General features: G+C 40.0%; 1 protein-coding gene across 13 annotated transcripts in view; it reads right to left on the minus strand.

Moving 5' to 3' along the window:
- Nucleotides 1-20,680, minus strand: part of KMT2C (lysine methyltransferase 2C) — a 281,910-nt gene that overhangs the window by 233,726 nt on the left and 27,504 nt on the right. The window contains exons 1-2 of one of the 13 annotated variants that reach the window (XM_058533716.1): nt 19,783-19,815; nt 18,085-18,168 (exon numbers count right to left, since the gene is read on the minus strand). The exons of 11 other annotated variants lie outside the window; for them this stretch is intronic. Coding sequence is in view for 1 of the 2 variants with exons in the window: in XM_058533674.1 (XP_058389657.1) it covers nt 19,783-19,886 (104 nt within the window). In the remaining variant the exon portion in view is untranslated. Of the gene's footprint in view, nt 1-18,084; nt 18,169-19,782; nt 19,907-20,680 lie in introns of those variants that run through there. One more of the 13 variants, XM_058533674.1, reaches the window with a different exon arrangement.

Genomic DNA, 20,680 nt, shown 5'->3' on the forward strand with positions numbered 1-20,680 from the left:
GGAAATCTTTTTATGACTATACTCCTTAAGCGAAAAAAATATAAACAACATGATCCCGTGTACCTTATTTCATATATTTTATATAGTACGAATTTTCTATTTTTCCTAAATTTTTTCTGCACATGTATATACGCACACATAAATTGTGTGTATGTGTGTGTGTATGTGTAAAAAATATATACCACTAAGTGTTTGTAAACTTTAAGACGGTGGGACAAAACATGTTTATTTTCTTTTATTGATGAATATTTATAATTTAGCTGTATTAATTTTTTCTGATATAATAAACATTTTTAAGGCCTATTTATAGTTGAAGGTCAATCTTACAAAACCTAGGAAACCTTGGTTTACTGTATCTGTGTAACATTTTCCGTAGGAATGCTAAAACATCTCCTTACAGTTCAATGATCAAATTGTCATCAGCTACACTGGGGGTTCTCATTTTGATAGAGGCAGGATGGCTACTGGATCAAAAACCCTAGGAAAGACTCTGCTGATATAAGACTAAGAGAAAAGAAAGGAGGCCAAGAAACCCAGGGAGAGCAGGGATTATGTGACACATGCTATGGGGACTGGTTTGTGTGTGTCAGAGAACTGAGCATGAACTCAGATGAGAAGGGTGTCATCAAACCAGAAAGGCAGTATAGTGGAATGCTATGGGAATGAGCTCCAGGGGCCGAATGCTTAGTTTCCATGTCACCTCTGCCTCCTACTACAAGTATAATCTTGAGTAAGTCACTCTTCCCCTGCGAGTTTGCTCATCTGTATAATGGGGATAATGGCACGCTGAGAACAGCCAGGCACCACAGTGAAGTGCTCGTTAGTCATCTACAGTTATCATCTTCACTACTCCTATGACTATGATATGAAGGGCTGTGCTGCTAGGACACAGCAGTGACTTCTCAACCATCAATCGCTTTTTTAGACAGCCTCCTTTCTAGCCCTGCCAGCTGCCTAAGCTCTGAAAAGAACAAGGGCCAGGACTCTAGAAGGAGGCCTGAGGCTGTTTGTGTGTTGGGGGGGGCAGGGGGTGTAACACCAAGAAAGAAAATCAAATCTGTGTAAGCAGTTCAGGAAAAGGGCACCATGAGTCACTCTCCACAGTGCTGCCACAGCAATCTTCATAAAACATGTTGCTTATGTCATTCACCTAGATAAAACCTTTCAATCTCTCTCCATGGCCTTCGGAGTTAAATCAAAACTATTCCTTAAACTGACTTAAAACCCATACTACCTCTGCAGCCTCATCTTTTGACTCTCTTACACCAAGCACACTCGGCTTCTAGCCATAACAAACTCACTCCTCAGTCTTCGCGTGTGCTGCTCCATCTGTCTGGAAAGTAACCTCTACCTCCTCCAGTAGAAACAAACTGCCATTCAACCTTCAGCACAAGATCAACTCCAGACCCCTTTCCTGACCTTCAAGCTAAGTAGCTCTGCTATGTGCTCCCCACTATGTGCACAACGCTATGTCTGCCACGCTGCACTGTTCCACCACCAGCCCGTGACTCCGCGGAGGGATCTTGCCTTTATCTGTGAATCTCCATATACTTTCCTGCACAGTGACTGAAAACATAAGAAAATAAGAATAAGACAAACTTAGTAACCAGTCGAGAAAGGCCCGTGAACCAACTAATTACATTGCAAACTGGTAGAGAAAGAGAAAGAATCAAACATTTAATATGTTACACTGGGGAACCAAATAATAGGTGAGGAGCATTCTTCTCCTTATAAAAAGTATCCCAGCTAACAAAATGAAGGAATAACAGAATTAGAACATCATCATTTCACAACTCCTAATGAATCAATGGATCCAGGCACTGGTCATCAGCAGCTGCTGGTATCACAAAAAACAACCAGACAGGATGTGCCTCCTGATGAAAGGACACACCACACATAAGACGCAGCATGAAAAGAAAACTGAACCTGAATCAGATCAGGTCTCTAGTTCCAACTACTTATGCGGAAACACAGAGAACAGAGAAACACATGAAACCTCAGGGAGACAATCAGCAACATCCAGACTGTGGGAAACTCCACGGGACAAATGACCTGCTTCTTCAACAAATAAACCACAAGAAAAAAAGGGGGAGAGTAACCTATAGATTAAGAGAGACTTAATCACAATGTGTAGGCCTTGTTCAGATCCTGATTCAAACAGTTTGTTTTTAAAAAATTGAGGCACCTGCTTAATCTGAACACTTAATATTTGATGATACTATGAATTTAACTGTTAATTATTTTTAGGTATGATGGTGGTACCAGGCCCTTTTTTTGTCTATTTTTTAGAGATACATTCTCAAATATTTATAAATGAAATTACATTATGACTGAAATTTGTTTCAAAGTAACACAAGAGAGGAGAAGTGGGTAACAGCATAAATGAAGCAAGGTTGGCCATCTGCTGATAACTGTTGAGGCTAGGTGATGAGTACTTAGGGGTTCATTATACTATTCTCTACACATATGTACATGGGCAAATTTTCTACAATAGAAAGTTAAAAAAAAAAAAGGTGGAAAGGGAAAAGGAGTGACCATAAGTCTACTGAATATCAGGGCAAGTGGAGGGAAGGAAAAAAGATCACAGGTGGAGGTGGCAATATCTGGAAAGAAATTATTTTAGCACAAAGAAGACCTTTGCTGAACTAAAAACACCAAGAGAAGAAAGATTCAGGACACAGCAGAGCGCAGGGGGTTAAGTGAAGCCATGCGTGCAGAAGACTTTCAGCAAGTTGTTAAAAGCACAGACCCCACATTCGGTGGCCCGGGGGGTTCACTGGTTCGGATCCCGGGCGCGGACCTATGCACAGCTTATCAAGCCATGCTGTGGCAGGCGTCCCACATATAAAGCAGAGGAGGGTGGGCACGGAGGTTAGCCCAGGCCCAGGCTTCCTCGGCAAAAAGAGGAAGATTGGCGACAGATGTTAGCTTAGGGCTGGTCTTCCTCACCAAAAAAAAAAACGCACAGACTCCACAGTGAACACTGCCTGGGCTCAAATCCTGGCTCTGTGACTCACTCTGTGCCTTAGTTTCCTCAGGTGTTAAAAAAGAAAAAAAGTGGGGCCACTGTGGTGGTGCAGTGGTTAAGTTCACACGTTCCGCTTCTGCAGCACAGAGTTTGCTGGTTCAGATCCTGGGCATGGACCTACTCACTGCTCATCAAGCCATGCTGAGGTGGTGTCCCACATAGAACTAGACGGAACTACAACTAGGATATACAACTATGTACTGCAGGCTTTGGGGAGAAAAAAAGAAAGAAAGGAAGACTGGCAACAGATATTAGCTCAGGGCCAATCTTCCTCAAAAAAAAAAAAAGAAAAGAAAAGAAAAGAAAGAAAGAAAGAGGGCCGGCACCGTGGCTTAGTGGTTAAGTGCGTGCACTCTGCTACTGGCGGCCCGGGTTCAGATCCCAGGTGCGCACGGATGCTCCGTTTCTCCAGCCATGCTGAGGCCGCATCCCACATACAGCAATTAGAAGGATGTGCAACTATGACATACAACTATCTACTGGGGCTTTGGGGAAAAAAAAAAAAGGAGGATTGACAATAGATGTTAGCTCAGAGCAGGTCTTCCTCAGCAAAAAGAGGAGGATTAGCATGGATGTTAGCTCAGGGCTGATCTTCCTCACAAAAAAAAAAAGAAAGAAAGGATAATAATAACCTTTATTTCTGAGGAATTCTAAGAATTAAATGAGTTAATACAGTTATAATATACAGTTTTCCTAAAACAGTGCTTTATAGAAGTTCTGAATAATGCTAACTGTTCTCCTTCCTCCTCACCACCCTCCCCATTTTACAGATGGAAACACAGACCCCAGAGGTGAAGTGACTTACTTAACAACAACTTCAGAACCATCTTCCCGGGAGTACTTACGACTGACTGGCTAGCTAGTGACCAAACGCATTTCCCTTTCCTCCTGGGGATGCAGCCAGGCTACATTTTCCAACCTCCCTTCCATGTGTCTCAGTTCCAGACAATGAAATGTGGGCAAAAGTGACAGATACCTCTTCACTACTCCCAGGCCTCACCCCAAAACCTCCCACGCAATCCTGCCCCCCCCACCGCTCCCCAATCTACCAGGTGGATATGAATGCCCAGTGCAATCTTGGAAGTCATGTGTTGAAGACAGCAGAGAACAGATTATCTCAAGCCTCAACAGAGTAAACTATTAATGTCTTAAGCCGCACAGATTTCAGGGTTTATCTGTTAAAGCAGCCGACACAACTTCAACTAACACAGTACTTTTTATGGACCCATCACAAGGATCATTAGTCCTCATTTTACAGAGGGGAAAACTGAAGCATGGAAGGGGCCATGGTCACAGAATTATGAAGTGGTGCATTCAGGATTTGAACCACCACTGGCTTAATACAGAATGTGCTCTTAAGTGTCTTCTAAGATCTTAAGACCAGTAAGTGGAACCAGGATTTCTAATTTATAGTAGATACATTTAATATAGAATTTTAAGTATTCCTAAAAATATCACTTTAATATCTCAGAAGAATAACTACAGAATAGTGTTACCTTCAAACAGAAAGATATGAATAGGCCCCCAAAAGTTTAAGTGGGGTCTTACAATAGAAAAGAAACATCAGAATAAGATATTTTTAAATACCATATTAAAAAAAAAAATACCGGGGCTGGCCCCGTGGCAGAACGGTTAAGTGTGTGCACTCCACTTCAGCGGCCCGGGGTTCGCGGGTTCGCATCCTGGGCGCGCACCGACACACTGCTTGTCACACCATGCTGTGGCGGCGTCCCATATAAAGTAAAGGAAGATGGGCACAGATGTTAGCTCAGGGCCAGTCTTCCTCGGCAAAAAAGAGGAGGATCAACATCGGCTGTTAGCTCAAGGCTGATCTACCTCACAAAAAAAAAATTCTATGTACATTAAAGAGACCATACTTCCTTGCCCTCACAAACTGCCATTTAGTACAAGTTTTAATTTTTTTTGTGAGGAAGATCAGCCCTGAGCTAACATCCATGCCAATCCTCCTCTTTTTGCTGAGGAAGACCGGCTCTGAGCTAACATCTATTGCCAATCCTCCTCCTTTTTTTTCCCCAAAGCCCCAGTAGATAGTTGTATGTCATAGCTGCACATCCTTCTAGTTGCTGTATGTGGGACGCGGCCTCGGCATGGCTGGAGAAGCGGTGCGTCGGTACGCGCCGGGATCCGAACCCGGGCCGCCAGTAGCGGAGCATGCGCACTTAACCGCTAAGCCACGGGGCCAGCCCACAAGTTTTAATTTTTTAATCCAACTTTTCCTCTTTGATCTTACCTGAGCCATCCCTATTTATTGACAATTATATAACATAATTTTATAATACTAGTAATTTTTAAAAATAGAATTCAATAAATGGAAAAATCACTTTATTTCAATCATCACTCAACTGCATCTACATTATTAATCAAGATGCACCTATGAACAGATGTACAAGATATACTGTTAAGCAAAAGAAGCAAGTTATGGAACAGTGTTTATAGTATAATTCCACTTGTTTTCAAAAAACATACATACCTATGTCTATATGGTTTTTTTCTATGCACATACGTCTTATCTACAAACCAAAAGTATCAGGAAAAAAATATAAGAAAGTTTCCCTACCTGTAGGCAGTAGAACTGAGCCTGTGATTGACACCTTTTGTTAGAGTTTGAATTTATGATGAGCATGTATACTTTTAGAATAAGAAATACTTTAAAATAAAGATATATCTATGATTTACAGTCAAGTGATCCAACTCCCCAAATCCCAGATTACCATGATATATAGTAAAGCATCTAGATTGGGAAAAAAAATGTAGCCCAATCTCACTCATATATATGGATATATATGTGTTTATACATCCATAAGTAAATCTATTTAAATAACATATACACACAAATAAGCATGTTCTAATCAGGGGATTTTGATAATATTTAATCAAGCACATTCCTTTTTGTAAAATTTAGTTCTAACCTGAAGAATACCTGGGATTTTATCAGGAAAAAACAACATATTAGGGCCAGCCCCGTGGCTTAGCGGTTAAGCGCGCGCGCTCTGCTCCTGGCGGCCCGGGTTCGGATCCCGGGTACGCGCCGACGCACCGCTTCTCCGGCCATGCTGAGGCCGCGTCCCGCATGCATCAACTAGAGGGATGTGCAACTATGACATAAAACTATCTACTGGGGCTTTGGGGGGAAAATAAATAAATAAATAAATAAATAAATAAATAAATAAATAAAACATATTAAGACAGATCTCATTTTGGGTTCAAACTTTATAATGTTTTGGGGACTATTTTAGTCTTTAGGCTCTCTTCAAATGTTTCAGACTTTCCAACAGAAAAGAGCAATTCAAAATTAAATATCATTTGTCAAGGACCTCACTGTGTCCTAAGCACTATTCTAGATTCATTAATATAAGATTATAGCACATTCATCAAAACAGCATTTGTCAAGAACCCAGAGTTAGTTGTTATTGTAATTAAAGTATATTAAGATAAATGTTCCTTAACCTAGAATTTTATACAATTGTATGATAGTGAACTGTATCATAGTGAAACAGGAAACAAATTTTTATTACCCACATTAATAGAATTGGGGGAAAATTATGGTAAAGATAATGCAAAATAGCAAGCATTCAAAATAAATTACATTTGGCTTTAAAATGCTTTTAAAATTCACCAAGCATGAGAAACTGATAGTTTGAAAATTCAAACTAAAAATATGTCTAAAAATAAAGCCATACTATGAAAAGATGATGATTAGGAAAAGGTATAAATTATAATATGGTCCTGACCCTGCTCCCTGCTCAAGTAACTGAACTGATGCGCGAACTTCAACTGAGCTTCCCTATATGAAATCAGTTTACCTGTGTGACCTTCCTTGAGTTAGACGGGTTAAGGCTTCCTGTGTGAATTGAAAAAAGTAAGTTAGTTAGTTTGAATTTGAACCCCATGAAATTGCCAATATGTGACCATTTTATCCTTAAAAAAAGGCAATTTCATATGGCTCAACCTAACCCAGTTTCTTTTATTCTACTAATTATTTGAAAAAAGAAAAAATTTTACTTGCTTCCATTCTACCTCCATCCTGCTCCCGCTCCCCAAAAACACAGTTAATCTAGGATTGGGAGTTTTAAACTTTAAGGTTATATTATTATAAGTTAGTAGGAAAAGCATCTGCCTGGTTATTAGAATTGGGTGCCATCACTCAAAACTAAGTTTCACTGAAAAGAAGTAATAAACTCTGATGTGAGTTTTAATTCAAATGAGCAGTAAACTCATAGGAAATAACAAAGATGAGAAAGTAAAACTAAGCCAAAATATAAGAAATACGGAAGACTACTCCTGATTTATTTAAATAAGTCTCGTAAAGAGGTTCATATCTTAAAATGAGTGATTTCTACTTTCATTATTAGATTTTAATTGGAATTAATGATCTCCTATACCTAATCATCAAGTTAATACACATCATACACTAAAAGTGATGAATAAATATTAATAGCAGAGGAAATTACTGACTGAGAAAACAAACCATCCAAGCCAGAATACTGAGCAACCATTAAAAAGGATGAGGGAGTTGAGTTCTATGGATCCAGAAGGATGTTTAGAATACATCAAAGTGAAAAACACAAGCTGTAGATTAATGTACAGAATGTTTATATTTTTTGTTTTAAAAACAGTATATATTCAAATATGTGCATTTATTTCTTACATATGGACAAAAAAACACTGGCAGAACAGACACCAAACTAATAACAATGACCACCTGAAAGAAGAGGGAGGCCGGACTAGAGAGCAAAAATGGAGAAAAGTCTAGAATTGCATGGGGCAATACAAGAGCCACTAGCTACATGTGGCTACTTAAATTTAACTTAATTAAAATTAAGTACTATTAAAAGTTCAGTTCCTCAGTTCCACTAGCTCCATTTTCAGTGGCTACCACCTTGAAAAGCACAGATACAGAACATTTCCACCACTACAGCAAGTTCTTTGGACAGCACTGCTCTAAAATATAGCAGAGAAACCCGGATGAAGCCTGACATAAATTTTGAAAGAAGGCAGAACACTGAAGAAAATCTACCCCTCCACCATCCCTGAAAACTGGAAATACAACAAAAAGCAGAAATTATATACAAAGAAACTCAAGGAAAAACAAGGGGTGCAGCTTCAGGTGATATCTATATGGACTAGGTTGAACTTCTTTTTACTACTACATTTAAAATAAAAAGTATTATTATTTAACAAACCAATCCGGTATTTGGCAGACAGAGGGGAATCCCACTGCAAGCATTTTATAACCATCTACTTAAAAGCATGCAATGACATTTCTCATCATTTTCTCATCAGAAAAGATTATCCTCAATGATCTCTCCTTGGTAACAATGGTATTCTTATACTTTAAAAAAAAATTACAGAAGTTTTAATTTATAATTCAGATTTATGAATCTAGACAGGATTTCATCTGAATTGGCTTACAATTTTTAAAATTACTAAAAACTTGTAATCACAGAGACGTTAAGTCCTTAATAGGTTAAAACAATTCTAATGGGCCTGCTTAAACAATTCCATTAGAAAACTTTCTATACAACTTTAGTTGATGCAGGAAATTCATGAAATTTCACTTCAGAAATTCATTTCTAAAACTACCATATTGGGTCGAATAGTGTACTCAAAATTCATATCCAACTGGAACCTGAGAAATAACGCCCTCATTTGAAAATAAGGTCTTTGCAGATGTAATCAACTTAAAATAAGGTCATGCAGGAGTAGGATAAGCCCTAAATTCAGTATGACTGGTGTCCTTATAAGAAGGAAATTTGGACACAGAGACACAGATATTCAGGGCCAAGTCCGTGTCACAATGGAGACGGAGATTGGAGTGATGCAGCGGTAAGCCAAGGAACACCAAGGATTGCCAGCAACCACCAGAAGCCAGGAGAGAGACACAGAACAGATTCTCCATCAGAGCCTCCAAAAGAATCCAACCCTGCCAACACCTTGATTTCAAATTTTTAGCCTCCAGAATTGTGAAACAATAAATTTCTATTGTTTTAAGCCACCCAGTTTCTGGCATTCTGTTGCAGTGGCCCTAGGAAACTAATACAACTACCTTCTTCCCCAGTGCAACAGGCTGACTCAGAGTGCTAGAACCCTTTCCCCATCACCAGAAAAGCATCTCAATGCTATGTAACAAATTCATTAATTCAGCATTTCAGATTCATTAACTCAGCCTTTCCTATATAAGTGTTAATTGCAGATGAAACAAAAAACCTGGTTCCTGATACCAGAATATCTTTGTCCCTCAGAATATCTTCCAACTCACACTCAAGAAATTATCCAAGAAAATCATTTAGTAGAGGAGGAAAAAACAAAGAATAAAAGCCGACCAAAATATTCACAGTAGTACCATTTTAAAATCAAAGGACTGCGACACGGAGGATTCCATCTTTACAGGTGCTTACATACTTACCAACCGCATGTGCTCTGAATCTCAAGTCAACCCTTTATCCAAAATGCCCTCCCTTTTTTATCTTCAACCTCTCCCCACTACCACCACTCCTGCCACTGTCCCCTCTGATAAATCTATAAATAAGTCACAGCCTTATCTACCTCTAAATGTCCATAACTCCTGAACCCTGCTTCCTTCCTCTCTAGACACCACATACTTGACCTTCAGAGCCAAGCACCTTTAGAAAGTCTAACCAATCATTTATGCCCACACTTTCTCTTATCTCTAACGCACCACCGAATCTACTGCAATCTGGTTAACAAACCCACTATTCCACTGATATCAGATAGATTGTCAAACCTACCAGACACTCTATAAGTTGCCTTTACCTTCCCCCACACTTACCTCTAGAACTGATGCTGTATATGATATATGCTTCCGCTAGAAATCTCTACCTCCTGGCTTCTCTGGCTGTTCTTCTAAGCCTCCTTCACAGTGTTTCCTTCTGACTACCCGTGAAAATATTAATGCTCCCTGGAGTAAAGTTCCCAATGTCTCTCTTCACTAGACACATTCTCCTTCCCTCAACCGCCACCTTTATCCTGACTCTCGCCTCTCTAGTCCACACCCACTATCCACAAATCCAAACACCCAGTGACCATCTTCACCTGGATGTGATGATACAGGCACTTTAAATTCAAACAATCCAAAACTGAGTCTGTCATCATCTGGCTTCTACCCAAATTTGTTCCATCCGCCTAGAAACTTTAATCATTTTATTTTTCTCCTCTTCCTAAATAAATCCTATTAATCCTACTTTTGAAACCTTTCTTCAATCTGTTGCCTCTTCATTATCCCTCAAACTGTCTTATTTCAGGCACTCATTCCTCTCTCACCTGCCAACACTCAACTACTTCCAATCTCCCTCTGTTTATCCTTCCCACTAATGCCAGAGAGAGATCTTGAAAACGCAAATATGATGCCACTCTCCTCCCTTCATCCTTCAATGGTTACATACTCCAAGCCTCAGAGACAGAAATATAACTTCTTAATATAGCATAAAAGACCCTTCGTGATGCAACTTATGCCAACCAGTTTAGCCTCTCTGCTGTCACTCCTCTACATGTTGTACTTTTATCATATTTAACCTTTTATCATCTCCTTCAAAATTCTTTGCCTTTACATGTGCTATTCCCTCTGCCTAAAATACCTACTGGACAGTCCTCACAAGCTTTGTTACCTCTTCCAGAAACACATCATGTAAGCCTCAGGGGACAACGAGCTCCTCCTCCTTTTCAGTACTCAGAAGTGTGTCCATATCTCCACACTTGCCTCTTCAGCCAACTTTAGGATTTATAGGCAGGGATCTCATCTTCCTATTCTGCATACTTCCAATGCCTAGCAGAGTACCTGACATAGTAGTAGGTGCTCAGTAAGTACCGAATGAACAAATCAAATTCACAGATTGACACATACAAAGTTTTAGTGCATCAAGGACTTAAGACAAAAAGGACACTAGTCAACTTTATATTGAAGAGGCTTTAATATATTGGTATTTACATACACACACATACACTATATACACACACATCCATAAATATATCATCATGTCTGGCTCTATATAACAAGTTCATTTCCCCAACCTAGCACAATCCTACAGTGATTCTTTGCTGCTATGTATACTGCTCACATTGAGTTTAATTTAATTACTCCTAATCATATAAATTCATATGCCCACAAATATATAGACAGGAAATTTTTCTGAAAACATAAATTAAAAGTTATTAGTGGTTGTAAGGAAAGGGCGGTTTTATGGGCTGAACTGTGTTCCCTCAAAATTCATATGTTGAAGCCTTAACCCCCAGTACCTCAGACTGTGACTGTATTGGGAGATAGGGCCTTTAAACAGGTAATTAAGTTAAAATCGGGTTGTTAGCATGGGCCCTAATCCAATATGACTTGTGTCCTTATAACAAGAGGAGATTAGGTCACAGGCAACACAGAGAGATGACCATTGAGGACACAGTAAGAAGGCAGCCATCTGCAAGCCAGGAGAGAGGGCTTAGAAGATATTCAACCCGCCAACACCTTGATCTTGGACTTCTAATCCCCAGAATTGTGAGAAAATAAGTTTCTGTCATTTAAGCCACCCAGTCTGCGGTATTTTGCTATGACGCCCAAGCTGACTAATAGAGGGGGCTTCTATAGTATTTAAATTTCCTAGTCATATACACGGAATTTTTTTTAAGCCAGCTGGGGTTACGTGAACAGTGGGATTATGGATATCTTCATTTTATTCTTTATGTTGGTCTGTATTTAAAAACCTAAAAAAATGCTATTAAATTAACCTATATAGTTGAATATCCTAGACATCAGAGTTTACCATAATCTGGCCACAAAAAACACATTGATCTTACTATTTATCATTTGAAACAAAATAATATACTACGTTAAAATAAGATATTTTTAATTTTTCCACAAAGGAACTGGCAGAGGTAGAAACTAGAGAAGAATACTGTTGTTAAACACTTTCTGGAGATTAGAGAACTAACAGTTACAAAGTACAGAACCTTCTCATAGAGTGGTAAAAAGTCATTATGGCAACTAGGTACCCCATATCAGACCCCTGTGAGTTAGGCATCTTATATACATTATCATTTAATTCTCATAACAACTCAGCACAGCAGAGATTAATTCTCCCATTTTTCAAATAAAGAATCCCATGTTCAGAGAGATTAAGTAACTGGCCAAGGTCATACCGTTAGGAAGTAGAGGTGCTGAGACTGAAACCCAAGTCCATGTGTCTTAAAATCCCATGTCGCTTGATACTAAGAGCCCTTGAATGCTTAACAAACATTTATTAAACACCTGCTATATGCACTTTGCTGAATGTATGCGAGAGAGCCATGACCCAAGAAACAGTCACTATTCTCAAGGACTTCGAATCTCCTCCTAAACACTCTGCTGCATGTATGTTTTTCCTATCTCCGTAACTAGATTTTAGAGCTCCTCAAAAGAGCTGTAGTATAAAGGGAAAAACAAAGAGCCTGAGTGAAAAACCTGGAAAAATTCTGCTTTTTCACTTACATAAATTAAAAAATTGGATTTCTCATTAATAAAAGGGCTGTGGATTAAGCACTATATGTGAAATTCCTAGGAAGAGTGCCTGGCACAGTGGATACTAAATAAATGTTAATAAAACACGAATAATCACTTACAACCTTCAGAGAGTTAAGCAGACCCAGAACTCGAACTTTTTATTTCATCAATGCTCTGATTTCTCCAATGGCCTCTTCAGGATTCAAAGATTCCACTCACCACTCACTCTATCCCATTCTTCTATATTACATACTACTTAACTCTCAAAGCCAAAAAATGAACATTGTGAAGCTTCTTTACAGCATGGTCTTTTAGAGTACTGGTCTCCAAAGTGGAGTGCACACAAGACACTTAAATGTCCTAATCATAGGCCTGAAAATACTAGAATTTAAGATTAATAATAATAAGGAATATGAAATTTAGCTCTCCTAAAAATTTAGCAATCCACACTTATTGTAAGGCTTGATTGTGACACATGTATACAATTTATTTCAAAAAGAAAAATAAAAAGGCTACAAATGCTGAGGCCATGGATTTCAAATTCTTACTAACGGAGGAGTGATTCAAATATAAGTTTGGAGACTACCGCTTTAGAGCCACAATTACATCATTAGTTATGGTTAAATTCCATGTGGGAACAATGACATACAGTATATTGTATTATTAACAGTGAACACGAGGGCCGGCCCCATGGCTTAGCAGTTAAGTGCGCGCACTCCGCTGCTGGTGGCCCGGGTTCGGATCCCAGGCGCGCAGCGACGCACCGCTTCTCCGGCCATGCTGAGGCGGCGTCCCACATACAGCAACTAGAAGGATGTGCAGCTATGACATACAACTATCTACTGGGGCTTTGGGGGAAAAATAAATAAATAAAATCCTTAAAAAAAAAAAAAAAACAGTGAACACGTTACAAATAGGCCTAGCAATTTCCCACTTCTGTGCCACCCATCCTTAAGTTGTTCCTTCTGTCTGGGCATCCAGTAACATGTAACTCCTACCCTTCTCAGCAAATATCCATTCACCTCACCCTGTCGTCTTTCCAGATCCACATAATGACAGGTGGTTAGTAACCACTCTATAAATCTAAAGCTATGAGTTTATAGGCCAAATTATAATACAAGGCTAATATAAGGAAAAATGTAGTACCTTTCTCTTGCTCTAAGACATAAATTCATTATGAATAAAACAATCTTATTTATCATTATACTCCCCTCTGCACCTCCTGGAAAAACATTCCTCTTGGCAAACTTTGGTCAAAAGGAATACATTGCATACAATGCATACTGAACTGATTTTCTTCTTAAATCTATACTTAAACCTTTCAAAAAAACGTGTTCTGCACAGAAAGGACATAAGTGAATGTGTATTTATTTTGAGCCTTCTAACTCTAGATACCCTACAACTACTTTAACAGTGTTGTAACTCTATTCACATCATGGTACAGAAACCAAACCAGGACTTCTTTAGAGAATACCCTGTTTTTAAGTACAGAACTTAGAAACCATTCTAATATCCTATGAAAAGAAGATTAAAGTGACCACTTTGAAAGAAGAGAACTAAATATATTTTTACTTGCCTCCACTGAATTCTCTCTTGGCTATGCCTAGATAAGTTACCAAGCAAAAACTGTAAATGTATATCACCTATCTGTGCCCCCACAATCCTATCTGTCTTCAACAGGACTGAGACCTGGAGAGGCCTCAGAGCACACGTATAACTGTAGAAATGATCCAAACTCATACACTCACAATTTCTTCTTTAACAATGAAGTGTGTAGTTAGAGGGGGAAAAATATAGCTTTTTAAAATATACCTTCCATAACACCTCACAGCTGCTTCACAATGACCCTACCTCCCCACTTGTAACTCACCTAGTTAGTTACTAGTAACCAACCCTTAGTCAAAGGTAAAAATGAAGGGCTATGGAACTGTTCATCATTTCCCCGTAAGTGTCCTAAAGGCACTATGCTTAGCATTCCCCATGCATTATCTGGTTGAAAGCTCAGGGTTTAATTAACTTGACTAAAGTCACATCAGAACCACCAAATTGTACAACTCCAGGAAGCAGCATCTGCACTGTATTTTATGTGAATGCCATCCCCAGCACAACATGAATGGAGCTGTGCAAATGAAGTGGTCTGGATCCCACAGCTAATAAACAGTAGAGTTGAAGCTCAAAAACTCTATGTCTGAAGAGAAAGAACACACTCAAAATCTTAAAGCTACACTGCCTCCCATCTTGAAATAGAAGGACGAACAACAGGTCATACAGTGAAACAAAAATCTCTTGTTATATAATAACACAGTTATTAGTCTTGTTGGTGAAGTAAGAAAGGGAGGAGGGAGGAAGGGAAGTCAAGTCAATAGATAATGACTATTGAAGAAAGAAGCGAGAAGAAACTGTGAAAAGAAAATCTTACTGAAGAATTGGCCTCAGGTGAAAATGTATATCTTTAGCGATAGAAGGCAGTACCACAGAGAGATCTAAGGGGTACAGAGGAATCAGGGTATTTTCGTTTTTCCCACTCACCCCACTGCTGCCCTTATAAGACCACAGTGATAGTTTTATAAAGAATGACTAGCCAGCATTCGGGTTAAAATGACACTTGCACCCAGAGTAGGAAAAACTATAAATTATGCATTGAACTCTACATTCACCTGTCCCTACTTGTAACCTTGAAAGGATTCACTTATTTCAAAATTAGAAAATTGATCTCAGAGTAAAAAACTTCATTAAAACATATGGCTTGGAAATATTTAGAACCTATTATAACAAGAGCTTATTTTCTTACCATGCAAAGAGTATTTACAAATCACTTAGTGAAAAAAAAAGAGGCTCACCAACCTAACAGAAAAGACAATACACAAAATACAATGACATACAGAAGTCACTATTTATCACTCAACCAACAGCCACACCCCCTCACATCTTGTTCTTGCTCTCAGAGGCCACCTCCCATTATAAGGCCTGAAAGAAACAAATTTTTGCTTTCCTGGCACCACGTGTACCTACAACATGAGTACATGACCAACCACAGCTAATAGGATCTGAGGAAAAATCTGCTGAGGCCTTCCAGGAAAAGTGTTTTGTTCCAAATAAGAGATGCACATGAACTAACACACTTTGTCTTCACTGGCTGTGGTCATACAGACTATTGGATAAGCGAACTATGACTCCTCTCTTTCTCACACCCCACATCCAACTCCTCAACAAATCCTTTCAGCTCTACCTTCAAACATGCAGAATCTCTTCTCTGACTCCTATCTTTTTCCAAATCCTCTCTCTTGGCTGCCTGCAATATTCTCATAACCACCTACGCCTGTTTCAGCCTTTATCCCCTTCATTCTAGACTCAACACAGCAGCCAGCATGATGAGCCTTTTAGAGTCTCAGTCAGATAAGGTCAGCCCTCTGCTCAAAAGCCCCCAAAGGTATCTCATCTCACAGAGAATAAAAGCCAACAAGATCTCACAATGGTCCACAAGGCCCTGGATGATCTGACTCCCTGCTACTCTCTCCCTGCACCACTGAGCTGGGCCACACTGGCTCTCCTTTAGTTCTTTGAACGTGCCAGCACACTCTTGCCTTGGGGTCCTGTGCACTCACTATCCCCTCTGTCTGCAATGCTCCTACCCCACACATCTGCCCTTGCACTCTTACCACCATTAAGACTCTACTCAAATGTCATCTCACTGAGGCCTTCCGTGACACCCCAGTTAAAATAACCAACTCAGCCCTGCCCATCCCCTTCGCTGCTCTGTTTTTCTCTGAAACACTTAACATCTTCTGACATACTATACATTTTACCTACCTGTTTGTCTCCTCCCTCAGCCCCACCAAAACATAAGCTCCCTGAGGGCAATAAACATAGTCTGTTTTGCTCAGTGCTATTATTTCCCTTACTTACAGAATACTGCCTGGTACATTGTAGGTGCTGAGTAATTACTTAAGTGAATTAACCTAGCAACCATCAACAACAAGCTGAAGAGAAAAGAGCAGGAAAAGGGAAAGGGGGGGCCAGCCCGGTGGCGCAAGCGGTTGGGTGCGCGCGCTCCGCTGCGGCGGCCCGGGGTTCGCTGGTTCGGATCCCGGGCGCGCACCGACGCACTGCTTGGTAAGCCATGCTGTGGCGGCGTCCCATATAAAGTGGAGGAAGATGGGCACCGATGTTAGCCCAGGGCCGTCTTCCTCAGCAAAAAAGGAGGAGGATTGGCGGATGTTAGCTCAGGGCTGATCTCCTCACAAAAAAAAAAAAAAAAAAAGGAAAGGGTCCTTGATGATTTCACTGAGCTAGTGAATTACATCTGGACTTCCATGCAACCTCAAGTTTTACTCAACACTTCTGCCATTTTATTTTATTTTTTTAATAATTTTATTTATTTATTTATTTCTCCCAAAGCCCTAGTAGATAGTTGTCTGTCATAGCTGCACATCCTTCTAGTTGCTGTATGTGGGATGCGGCCTCAGCATCACTTCTGCCATTTTAAATTAAGGTTTTTGTTATTTAAAGCCAAAAGGTACCTGATACAGGACATAGGCAGGCAGTTTGCAAAAAAAGAAATTAGTGGTAAATATACTCAATTTAACTCAATCATAAGACATGCAAATTAAAATAACGACGAAATAACGTCATGCAGCAAAAACATAAAAGTTTAGGGGCCGGCCCCACGGTTTATCGGTTAAGTGCGCGCGCTCCACTACTGGCAGCCCAGGTTCGGATCCCGGGCGCGCACCGACGCACCGCTTCTCCGGCCACGCTGAGGCCGCGTCCCACACACAGCAACTAGAAGGATGTGCAACTATGACATAGAGCTATGTACCGGGGCTTTGGGGAAAAAAACAGAGGAGGATTGGCAATAGATGTTAGCTCAGAGGAGGTCTTCCTCAGCAAAAAGAGGAGGATTAGCATGGATGTTAGCTCAGGGCTGATCTTCCTCACAAAAATAAAAAATAATAAAATAAAAGCTTATTTGGGATATACTCGTATATCCCATTCAACATGACTCACTAAAACACTAATAGTATTTAGTATTTTTAAAATTTTATACATAAACATACATAACTCAAAAGAATGCAATATTCCATTGCCTGTATTTTTTTCCCCATGCTTTAAGCACTAGCCAGGACTGCCCACTCTTGGCCAATAATGTAAAAACAACAGTCAACTCTGATGAAGTACTTCCTCTACACCTGGCCACGTGTTATCCACTTTTACATGCATCATTTATTGCCTGCAACGACCCTACAAAATAGGTACTATTGTCCTCCCATTTTAAAGTTGATGAAGCTGAGCTACAAAAAAGATCAATGATTAGCCCCAAACCAAGTAGCTACTAAGTTCTGAGGCTAGATTTGAACTTAGGCAGTTTGACCACCAGAACCCAACACTCTACAAACACTATGGCTGAGAAGCAGAGCATTCTCCCAAACTGAATGTGCTCTGCAACACATTTATTCCTCCAGTGCCTTTTTTTTCCTGCCATTTATTTTGTGTTTGGGTTCTGACCCATAAAAACTAACAAAAGGTATTCAAGTGACAGTGCCAAACTTACTAGAAAGAAACACTTTGACAGAAAAAGATAAAAATGAAAAGACAATCAAAGATTGGTAGAAGTCCTTTGTCTCAGTTTTCTCAACTGAAAAAAATGGAGATAATAACAGTATTTACTTTTTAGATTGTTGTGAGGATTAAATAAATTAATACAGCACATGTGAAGCACCTAGGATAGTGCCTGGCATACACTAAACAATCAATAGTTTTTATTTTCATCATTATTATCATAAATATGTTGAAGGACTTCATAAATGTCACGGAAGATGGGACTGACCAATAGCTATATGACTGGTAGCTGGAAGAAACTATGGCGAGAAATGTGTTATGACTTCAGGGATACTGAAAAGGACAAGTTCTGATTTTCATTCTGGGAACAGCATGCTTAAATGATTTAGGTAAGAAAAAATTCTATTAGACCTACCATTCCCGTTTTCAGAAATGTATGCCCTGTCCCCATCTTCTCCCCCGAGCACATGTTGTTGGTGAGGATGCAAAGGAAAAGACATGCTCTGTTGTGGCAGTCTAAGTAAATACCTCATTTTAGAGGCCAACTGGTCAGTATCTATCAAAATTTGAAACATATGTACTCTTTGATAAAAGAACTCTACATCTAGGAATTTACCTTCTAGAATATGCCCCCAAGTATTAATATACAAACACAAGGATGTTTGCTACAAAGATAATAATAAAATTGAAAATCAACAAAATGACCATCAATAAGGGAATGGTTAAATAAATTAAGGTACCTCCAATCTAGTTTAGAACCTGTTTCTCCACTAGGCTCTCTAATCTAAGTAAACGACGCTACTGACCACTCAAGCTGCTGAAGGCAAAAATCTAGAAGACAACTTTAATTCTTCTTTTTCTCATACCCCTCTCATCAAACCCTTTAGCAGATCTTATCACAGTGGCTTTCAAAACACACATGAAACCTAACCACCTGTCACAAGCCTATTCTGAGCCGTATCTGCCAAAGATTGCTTCAACAGCCTTACTGGTCCCCCAGGTTAAAATTCTCCAATGGCTTCCACTGCACTGGGAATAAAACCCCTGCTCCTCACCATGCCACGTGGGGCACTATACAATCAGGCCCCTGCTCACCTCTCAGACATGATCTCCTAAGCTCTCCTCATTGTGCATTAAGAATAGCCTTTTTGGGGCCCGCCCCGTGGCGTAGCGGTTAAGTGCATGCGCTCCACTGCTGGCGGCCCAGGTTCGGATCCCCAGCGCGCACCGACACAACGCTTGTCAGGCCATGCTGTGGCAGCGTCCCATACAAAGTGGAGGAAGATCGGCATGGATGTTAGCTCAGGGTCAGTCTTCCTCAGCAAAAAGAGGAGGATTGGCATGGATGTTAGTTCAGGGCTGATCTTCCTCACACACACACAAAAAAAAAAGCCTTTTATTCTGGGAGGCAGGAGCGTCCCTTGAGTATGACATACTCATTCTTGTTTTGGAGCCTTCACAATGAAGCATGTTCTTCCTAAATTTTCTCATAACTGCCTCCTCATCATTCAGGTCTATTTCAATGTCATCACTTCAGAGAGACCTTCCTGACTACCCTACTACACGCACTGTTGTCTCTCAGAATCATTAGCAGATACTCTCAATACCATTACCATAGTTTGTTTTCTTTATAGCATTTCTCATTATCTGAAATTAATTACAAGGAATGCATTTATTTTATATCTCTCACCATGGAAATACTGGTCCAGTGAAGGCAAGGGCTTGTCTCTCTTGTTCACCACCGAATCTCCAAAATCTAGAACACTCCTTGGCATAAGCAAGCTCTTGATTCATATCAGCTGGATGAATATTATCTAGTTTTTGAAAAGAATGAGATTGACGTATATATGCTAAAACAGAAGAATGTCCAAGATAGACTATTGACAAAAGCAAACCACAAAACAATACATACAAAATGATCCCATCTGTGATAAGCACATTATATACAAATAGAAAAAGCACATGTGGGGCCAGCCCCGTGGTGCAAGCAGTTAAGTGCGCACGCTCCACTGCGGCGGCCCGCGGTTCGCCGGTTCGGATCCTGGACACGCACCGCCTGTCAAGCCATGCTGTGGTGGCGTCCCATGTAAAGTGGAGGAAGATGGGCACGGATGTTAGCCCAGGGCGAGTCTTCCTCAGCAAAAAGAGGAGGATTGGCAGATGTTAGTTCAGGGCCGATCTTCCTCACAAAAAAAACAAAAAGAAAAAGTACATGCATAGAAAAGTCAAGGATACAAAATAAAGAGTTAACTAATTATCTATGAAATAGGCTGAAGAAGACGGAGAAGAGGGCCTTTAAGTTATGCTCTCCTGAGCTATTTGAATATTTTTACCAGCATGTATTACATTCATAACTTTTTTGTGACACTTTCCTAATCCTCCACCTGGTATAAAAGGCCAAACACACCCAGTGGGTACTCTCTTTTCCAAACACCTACAACACGTCATACACAACTTACAGCTCCTATCATATTTCCACAACCTGACACACTCTGAAACACTGGATAAGTAAACACCTGAGTGTGGGCAGGCAGGTGGCGTAAACACCTGAGTGTGGGCAGGCAGGTGGCGCGGTGGTTAAGCTCGTG

This window comes from Diceros bicornis, chromosome 3 (assembly GCF_020826845.1).
Source record: "Diceros bicornis minor isolate mBicDic1 chromosome 3, mDicBic1.mat.cur, whole genome shotgun sequence".
In the NCBI taxonomy this organism is placed as follows: Eukaryota; Metazoa; Chordata; class Mammalia; order Perissodactyla; family Rhinocerotidae; genus Diceros; species Diceros bicornis.